General features: G+C 48.8%; 1 protein-coding gene across 2 annotated transcripts in view; it reads left to right on the top strand.

Annotated features, from left to right (window-relative positions):
- The first annotated feature begins 651 nt into the window (after window positions 1-651).
- The window catches only part of RNF2 (ring finger protein 2), a 14810-nt gene continuing 6050 nt past the window's right edge, over window positions 652-9411 (top strand). Inside the window, exons 1-4 of one of the 2 annotated variants that reach the window (XM_027899852.1) lie at window positions 652-825; window positions 6929-7017; window positions 7615-7775; window positions 9064-9279. In XM_027899852.1, coding sequence (XP_027755653.1) covers window positions 6931-7017; window positions 7615-7775; window positions 9064-9279 — 464 coding nt within the window. In that variant the 5' untranslated portion in view covers window positions 652-825; window positions 6929-6930. Of the gene's footprint in view, window positions 826-1107; window positions 1124-6923; window positions 7018-7614; window positions 7776-9063; window positions 9280-9411 lie in introns of those variants that run through there. The other variant, XM_027899851.1, reaches the window with a different exon arrangement.

Genomic DNA, 9411 nt, shown 5'->3' with positions numbered 1-9411 from the left:
CCCAGCAAAGGACACATGTTCAGCCCACTGTGGCTGGTGGACCCGCTCTTAAACTGTCTAAAGACAGTTTAATAAGGCAGATACAACCTAATCCCTGCTCTCCACCGCCTCACCTGACTCTGGGGCATCAGTGGCCGCCCAGGGCAGGTCCCACTCCACCCAGGGCACTGCCATCCAACAACCTCGCTCCTCACGGAGCTCCTACAGGCTGTGGGAATCACAGGATCAATGCGGTTGGAAAAGCCCTCCTAGCCCATGGATCCCCCCCGTGCCCGATCCCCACCTTGTCCCCCAGTCCAGAGCAGAGTGCCATGTCCAGTCCTTCCTTGGACACCTCCAGGGCTGGGGACTCCAAACCTCCCTGGGCAGCCCCTGCCAATGCCTGACCACCCTTTCCAGAGAGAAATTCCTCCTGGTGTCCCCCCTGAGCCTCCCCTGGCACAGTTCATTGCCCACGGCCCCGCTGAGGGCCGTCGAGGGGTGCGGAGCGGAGCCGCATCCCCATGAGAGGAAGGGGAGCAGGGGGGAACGGAGCGGAAAGGGAGCGCTGTGAGGCGGTGGGGCCGGGGATGTGGGCAGAGCGGGGAAGGCACCGAGCGGCCCCGGGCCCGGCGGGGAGGGAGGCGGAGGAGGGCGCGGGGCGGCCCACGTTTGGCGGCACCGTCCGCGTTCCCCCTGCCCAGCCCCGGCCATGAATATGTAACTCCCCTCTATTTCCCGAGCTCCATTGCGGAGCCGCCGCTCGCCATATTGCGCTGCGGGGGCTGCGGCGGCAGCGCCGGCACCGCCGGCCGGAGGGACCCCGGCGGAACCCGGTGGCACTCGGTGAGCGGGGCCAGGCGGGCGGTGCCGCCGGGGCTGTCCCTGCGGGGGCCGGCCGGGCCAAGGCTCGGCTCGGCTCGGGCGGTGCCGGTGCCCGGAGCGGAGCTGACCCGCGGCGGGAGGCGGAGGGGAGGCTGCGGGCGGCGTCGCGGGGCGGGAGGCGCCGTTCGGGGTCGGGGTGTCCGGGAGGAGCCGCGGCAGGGCGGCCTCGGCGCATCCCGACCCCGCGTCTGCAGGGGTCTGCACTGAGCCGCCCCCGGGCCGGCGGGGACTGCACGCCGGGGGCAATGGGCGTCTGTCATGCCTGTATATATGTGTATGTACATAGGAGTCTGTAGGTGTGGGGCAGCTGCAGGCAGAGGCAGCGCACGCCGCCCCACATCGCAGCCGCACCACCGCAGCAGCAGCCCCGGAGCGCGGCACTGTCGAACGCCGTCCTCGGGAAAGGAGAGGCGATTAACGCGGTCAGGAGCCGGTATTGTTGAGGCTGCGAATCGCCCCCTCCGTAAAACATGATGGTGGATATGATTTATAGCTCTGCGTCCGCGGTCTTTTGTCTCCGCCGAAGCCCCCCGCATCGGGGTGTGCGAGGGGTGATGCTCCTGAGCTGGTGCTGGGAGCGACCTGGCTGCTCCTGCTCCTGGGAAAATGTCGCTTCCCACAGGGCGGCAGGTGCAGGGAGATGGCTGCGTCGGGAGCCGTGGATGTGCCTCCTTCCCTCGCACCCGCTCTCGCCGCTTCCCATACGAATTTAGCACCTGTTCCTTTCAAGTCGTTCAGTCTGCGGTAGCTGCCTCTCCAGAATCACTTGCCTCCCTTGCACCAACTCCATGCCACAGTGCATGCATGAAAAAACAAGCACTGAGCAATGTTCTTCTCGGGATTTTTATAAGCTGTTTGTTTTTCCGACCCTCTCCTATGGAAAATAATTGTATCAAGTGCCTAATTCTGCAGAAATCCGTAGGACAGCTAGTGGAGAAAGATGATCTCCAGCATGATAAATCATAATCCAGCCCTGTTTGGAAGTGGTTGTAGCTCTGTGTAATAACTATGCACTGCACACGGGCTTTTAAGGATTAAAGGGAATTGCTTGCATTTGAAAGAACGTGACTGGTGTGCGGGTGCAATTATTGTTGCTTAGGGAAAGTTCTTTAATCAAATATGTCACTCATTTCAGTGACAAAGGCTCGATTTGTCATAGGAGTTCCCTGCAGAGGTACTCTAATTTGTATTCATCCGTGTTTTCATTAAAAACTTGTGTAATGAGGTCATTTGACTTTCTTATACATCACGTCAAGCTCAAAGCTGGCGCTTGGCTTGTCAGTGGAGACAGAGGCGCTCACTGGGACAGCAGCAGAAATGGATAAGCAGCATAATTTGTGTTAAAATGTGTATTTGTTTGAAGGGCTAATCTTGTCAGTTGTTTGGAGGTGGGAGGAATTCTCCCTGGGCAGTGCGAGCTGAGTGTCAGCTATGAGCTTTGTGGCTGGGTCTGGCTCTGTGATGGTTCCTTTCAACAATGACAGCTTTAGAACATCTTTAAACTTTATTGACCCTGCAAACCGTCACTGACAATGTTTAATAACTGCCTTATTTTTGTGTTTGACTTTATAATAAGAGAGGGACAGAGATGTTGCATTGGAGGTGTTTTTTCACTTCTTCAGTGGCTAAAATTCTGACCTGTGGCTTCAAAGCTTTGAAGCCCCAGCCTTGCTGCAGCTGCCAAGAAAAGCACTGCTTGTCATGTCCTAGAGGGGAAATAATATGCAGGCCCTGGCAAAATGAATTGCACAGGTCTCCCTTTTATCAATCGTGCTTTGTGTTGTAAGAGTGATGTGTGGTAATGGGTTCAGTACAGAGACTTGGTTGGGCATCTTGGGGCATTACACCAGAATTCTGGCATTTTCAGGGCTCCCAACCATTCAGGCGAAATATGGTTGGCACCCATTGGAAAGCCATCAGTCTTAGATGTGAAATAGATGTTGGGATAAGTGAATTTCTGCAGCTTTCTTTAAACTCTTTCTCTGGCTTACAAAAAGAATGTAAGGGGAAAGGAGCTTCAGAAACCAACATTCAAGTCTGTATTTTTCCTAGAATGAGCCCTGGATCTGCTCTTACTGCAGCACCAGTTCCAGGAACATGTGAAAAAAAAGTATCGGAGTAAAGGAATTCTTTCTGCCTTTTTTTCCCTAAATGCCGTTTACCTATTTTTTTCTGAATAGATCAGCAGTTTAGTAATGGTGTAGACAGAGAGGATGTTGTTGAACCTCAGCTTGATTCTGCTTGTTGATGAAAATAACTGGCCTTCAAAACTGACCTTAAATTCTTAATTTTCTGAGGAATGAGCAGCATTTGATATTATGGAGCTGTTTAGACTTGTTGCAGTGGAGAAATGTTTTAGGAATTATCCATCCCTGCTTTCCCCCCACTTCTGGATCGTGGAGCTCCCTTGCAGACAGCTGAGAGTTAGCAGTAGTATTCTGCTAACTAATTAAAAACCTAATCCATGCTTTACTCTTCACCTCTTGGTGATAGCATTAAACTGTTTTGGATAATTATTGGGTTAAACTGTGTGAGTATTGCTCCTGTAGTACTGTTTACAAAATGTCCAATCTTATTTGTGAGGGAGACATTGGAATACAAATTGTGCTTCTCTGTCACCCAGCTTTAGGTGAGAGCTGCCTGGTTGCCAAATTAACAATTTGGCTTCTCTATATTTATTGTAGCTATTAAGTCAATCATACATGAGATGGCTTGAGTCTTGTTGTCTCTCAAGTGTTGTGGGGGAGTTTATTTTCTGTTTGTTAACAGAGAAGCTCCAATTTAAAATCAAAAACTTTGTGTCACATCCAAAAGTATGTGACTGTTCTTAACACTATGATAAAACAGCCTGGAGTATCATAAAAAGTGTAATTTGGCACTTTTTGTTTTCCTTACTGCCCTTGACATCTAAACCAGGAGGAATGATGTCCCTTTGGTCACTTCTGTCAGCGTTGGATCCACCAAACCCTTCTAGAGGTGTGCAGTGCACGGCAGATGGTTTGTGTGAGGTCACACACCAGGGTGAGCAGCATGGCAGCCAGGGTGGGAACGCTCCCTCTCAGGTCCACGAAATTGGGGATGGCGATTGAAGATTCCATATCTTAAGGCAGCAGGCAGAACACTTTCTCAGGAGAATAAATACAGTGAAGAAAGTGTAAAAGACAACGTGCTTCCAACCCTGTGGTGTCAGAAATGCCAATATGATTTTTTCCCTCTGTCAGATGTCCAGCAGCTTCCAGACATTCCATAATCACAGCTTTAGGTGCTGTTACTTGCTTTTCAAGGAAGGGGGTTTTTTTAATGTTGAAGAGATATACCTGTTAAGTTTCTGGGCAGACTGTGGGAAAACAGGAGTTTGGGGCTAGGAAAACTAAAAACTGGGATTGGTGTGATTGAGAGGGACAGTTGCGTTGGGAAAAGGTCTTTAGTGTAAGCAACTGTGGAGGCTGTTAAACTGTGCCAGTGCCTCGGATTTCTCTGCATTCCTCAGTTTTATTGGTTGCATTGGGACATTTTTGAGTCTGTGGTCTTGAATTAATTATGCAACGTCTTTCCCTCCTGGCTGGGAATGCTTCAGGGCAGCACTGAGGCTGTCTCTCTTTGCTACTGCTCTTTATAGACTGGCAAACCTCAGATTTCTCAGTATTTAAATGCACAAGTTGGCACAGCCTTGAGTGCATCAACATCAACATCTGTCACTAATGTGTTTACAGATAGTTTTATTGTATTAGTAACTTCTCCACTGTGCCAGTACATCAGTCATCTGCCATTCAGTGGGACTTGGATGAGCCCATCCGAACACAGAATTTGTGTTTTAGTATTAGTTTTCTGGGTTTGTTATTGTGAAACTGTTTTCTCAGCCATAGTGGAGCCATACTGATACAGTCGATCACAACATTTGAATGTTCATCTCTTCATTTCCTTCTGTAAATACAGTAGGAAATTGTATGGCAAGGAACCAGGTGAAAACACTGGTAAATTGGGATTGCCAGGGTGGTTATCACATATTTAATTTTTAATGACTTACAATAGTGAGAGGGTAAATTTGCTTGAAGTTGTTTCGTGACATCCGACATCGATCGTAACCCCGTCCCCAAGGGCCACATCCATGTGTCTTTTAAATCCCTCTAGGGATGGGGACTCCACCACTGCCCTGAGCAGCTGTGCCAGTGCCTGACAACCCTTTCACTGAGGAAATTTTCCCCAAATCCAGCCTGAACCTCCCCAGTTAGAGGACTGTGCTGGCATTTGTGAGGGGTTTTGGAGGACTGAAGGTGGTGGTTAAAGTTGTAATGATGTAGGTGGGTTAAAATGCACACTATCCAAGCCCAATTCAGGATCCAGGAATGATGCCCTGATACGGATCTGATTCCTTCCTTATTTCCCAGCAACACTATTGTCCCTGGAGTTGCTGGTGTGCTGGTTTGTTTCTTTCATGGAGCACAGATAACAAGCTCTTGATACACGGTCCATGACAGACTAGGGGAACGTGGTTTAAAAACTGCAGTATGATACCTATTTTTAAAGGACCTAATCCTTTGGAAAGCAAAACTGGAATGGCTGAAGATGCTGTTGAACTTGGCACACCAAATAGAAGTCTAACTCTTACTGTTTTAAGTCTAAATATTTACCTTTTTACAACTTGGAATAGAAATCAGTTGATCTCTAACATTTTAATCCTCTGTAAAAATATGTGTAATCGATTTTTTTTTTAAGAGCCTGATGCAATTTTTTTTCCCCCTCAAAAGTGGTTTTTTTTTCATGAAAGTATCAGAAATCAGGGCACTGTTTAGAGTTGCATAGGGCTGGTGTGGTTATGGCCAGGTTTGGGGGTTATCTGTTCCAGCTGCTTGGCACCATTCCAGCCTTTCTCTGACCTCAAGGCGTGCTGAGGTCACATGCAGGTCACACCTGCACATGCTCTTTAGCCTTTGTCTGGGCTAAAAGAGGGCTAAAACAGGCACTGCAAAGCATTTTGGAGCATAATCCAGGTTCTGAGTGATCTCTGGGGACATCTAGTAGAGAATCCCCTGCTCCCTGGGTAAAGCAGGACAACCATCACTGTTAGAGCCAACATAGAGCTCAGGAAACCTTAAACCTCCATAAATGACCAAGTTTGAGATAGAAGTCAAGGAACCATTGTACAGTGGTGGACCTGAGGGTGGGAGAGCTCTGCTAGGTAAGCTGGGAAGAGCAGAAGTGGAGACACCTGCACTGCTTCGCTTGCTTTTCCCCTCACAATTAATTAAAACTTACAAAGTAACCTTGTTCTATAGAGAGTTTTTGGCTCTTTTCATATAGAACTTGATGAGTTGGAAACTGGATTATAATGTATGTGGTAAATGCTGATAGAAAATGCATTTGGCTGCTGAATTGAAATGTCATTCTCTTCTTTTGTTTTCACTGGACTTTTTCACGTCCACAGTCACCGTGTGTGGTAATTTTGCCTCATCTCATACAATAATCCTGAAGTTCTGATGGGATTTCTGATGGCATTGCAGTTTCTCTGTGTGGTCTTTTGTTTTCTCAGTCAGTAGCTGAGCTGCACTTGATCTTTCAGCATTCTCTAAACTTCTGTTTGGAAACTCCATGCAGTGTATTTTCAGGAGGAAGGAAAAGCCATCCTGGTGTGCTCCAGTGAGCACTTCTAGCTGTTTTGTGTGTCATGTCTAATTTTGCCCTTCCCTTGGTCAGGAGGCAGACCCTGCTTGACACCTCTGCACACTTGTGAGTGGACGTTTTTGGAGTATTTTCCACATAAGGTGGCATTTGCAGCGTTGGCATCGCAGGGCCAAAGCTTTATGGCCTTCAGTTCCGTGTCAACTCAATTGATTTTTGCCAAGTGTTCACGGCTCACTGGCTCCCTCAGTTTTTCTGGAGCAGCACAGAGCATGGATTATCTGTGGAGCCTGTGGATGAATAAGTGTTCCCCCAGAACTCCTGCTTCACTGGCACAGAGGCAGCTGCGTCTGCAAGGATCTGGAATTCCACTGACTCGGGAGAGGGAGTGGATCCTGCAGTGGGCACACAGGAGTGGTGAGCTTGTTTCTCTTCTCCTTCCCAGCCATGTCTCAGACCGTGCAGACCAACGGGACGCAGCCCCTAAGCAAGACCTGGGAGCTGAGTCTGTACGAACTGCAGAGAACACCTCAGGTAATCTCGAATCCCAGAGTGCTCAGGGTTGGAAGGGACCCTGGAGAGTCCCCAGTCCAACCCCCTGCTGAGGCAGGGTCACCTGGAGCACAGGGACACGTGCAGGTGGGGTTGGAATGTCTCCAGAGAGGGAGACTCCAGGCTCTCCCTAGGCAGCTGTACCAGGGTTCTGCCACCCTCAGCATAAAGTTCTTCCTCACGTTGAGGTGGAACTTGTTGTGTTTATAGCCTTTGCTTCTTGTCCTGTCAGTGGGCACCACTGGAGAGTCTGGCACCATCCTCTGACCCACTTTGGAGTTCTTTATGTGCATTAATGAGATCCCCCCTCAGTCTTCTCTGCAGACTAACCGGGCCCAGCTCCTGCAATCTCTGCCCATAACAGAGATGCTCCTGACCCCAGCTCATCTTCATGGCCTCCACTGGACCCTCTCCATCAGCTCCTTGTCTTTCTTGTGTGCTGCAGAGCTGGCCTTGCTGGCAGCACTGGGTTTGGTGTGTTTGTGTAGGTCTCGCCGTGTTTCCCTGTAGTAACACACGCCATCTCCATGAGGGAATGACTAAACTCCTTTAAAGAACTTCTCCTTTCTGTGGCACTAGGAAGCCATCACGGATGGGCTGGAGATCGTGGTGTCCCCCCGGAGCCTGCACAGTGAGCTGATGTGTCCCATCTGCCTGGACATGCTGAAGAACACCATGACCACCAAGGAATGTCTGCACCGCTTCTGCGCCGACTGCATCATCACCGCCCTACGGAGTGGGTGGGTGACCCTGGGACGGCACTGGGAGAAGGGGGATCCAGGAAAGGCCTGAGGGTTGATGTGGGACGGTTACTGGACACCTTTCACATCTCCTTCTTCCATGTCCAGCCATCTCTGGCACACAGATCTCATTCTTCCCTCATGAAAAAAACATCCCATAAATGTTTCTTGCAAGGAATTGAATCCCTCTTTTATATTCTTTTTTTTTCCTCTTTGATCCAGTAACCGTAAACCAAACATTATTTTCAAAAAGAAGTTTCATTTCCCTTATTCTTCCTTTTCCTAGTAAGTTTCAAATTGTGTGGCCTTCAGCTATAATTCTGCTTCCAAGCTTCACCCCTGAAACAACCTGTGCTAAAGTGCAAATAACCTTTCTCTTATTCTTCACTTGTACATTAATTGTACAGCAATTAAGGCAAGGATGTTTTTATTTCTGATAATGGCAATGTCATTCTGATAATGATAATGTCATGCTTGATTTGCTGTGCCTGGGTAAATTCTGATGACTAATTAGGAAAAATTCATTAGAGGGAAACAAGAAAACCATCAGGAGTAAAGGCACCAGGCTTTCAGCTACTGAGGCCTCTTCTTTCAGGAAAAAGATGGTGTGATCCTGCCATTTTAGTTAAATGAGCACAAAATAGTAGGAAGGACAAGATTGGGTTAGTTTTCCCAGTAATTAGTGCTTGAACTATTGAATAGATTTCTTAGCCTTTGTTTTGCCCTATGAGTGCAAGAAATCACGGAATCATAGAATCCTGGAATGGTTTGGGTGGGAAGGGACCTTACAGCTCATGCAGTCCCACTCCTGCCATGGGCAGGGACACCTTCCACCAGCCCAGGTTGCTCCAAGCCCCGTCCAACCCGGCCTGGGACACTTCCAGGGATGGGGCAGCCACAGCTTCTTTGGGCACCCTGTGCCAGGGCCTGCCCACCCTCACAGGGCAGGATTCCTTCCTAAGACCGTACCTTAATATAATTTCCACTAGACATCCATTTTTTTCTAGGTGAAAATCCAGCCAGAGAGTGAAGGGAAGAACCAGTTGGCAGAGTGGGACTTTTGAACTCTTTGGTCTAAACACAGTTTGTTCAGACATACTTTAAAATAAAAAAGCAGCAGGGAGAGGTATGTTTGGGATTTTTGTTTAAATATCTGCAACTACCATCCCGGATTTATTCTAAATACTGAGTCTTAGCAAGCCCTTTGACTAAGAATGGCAGCAGCAGGGCAAAGCTTTGTTGCTGCTGGAGAGTTACTGCTGTTTGCTTACTCCTTGTTCACATCTAGCAACAAAGAATGTCCCACATGTCGCAAAAAGCTCGTTTCAAAGAGATCCCTGCGCCCAGACCCCAACTTTGATGCTCTCATCAGCAAGATTTACCCAAGCAGAGATGAATATGAGGCTCATCAGGAGAGGGTGCTGGCCAGAATCAGCAAACACAACAACCAGCAAGCCCTGAGTCACAGCATCGAGGAGGGATTAAAGATCCAGGCCATGAACAGGTACGTTAATCGTGTCATTTGTCCATGTGTCACCTTGTTTGCCATTACACTAAAAATATGCCGCCTGTGTAGCTTGAAAGTCTCCTCTCCCCTCTCCTCTCCTCTCCTCTCCTCTCCTCTCCTCTCCTCTCC

The sequence above is a fragment of the Empidonax traillii genome, unplaced genomic scaffold, assembly GCF_003031625.1.
Source record: "Empidonax traillii isolate 1590-97213 ecotype Southwest subspecies unplaced genomic scaffold, ASM303162v1 scaffold691:size399616, whole genome shotgun sequence".
NCBI lineage: Eukaryota > Metazoa > Chordata > Aves > Passeriformes > Tyrannidae > Empidonax > Empidonax traillii.
Note: the sequence above shows the minus strand (reverse complement) of the source record. Positions and strands in the feature narration are given on the sequence as shown.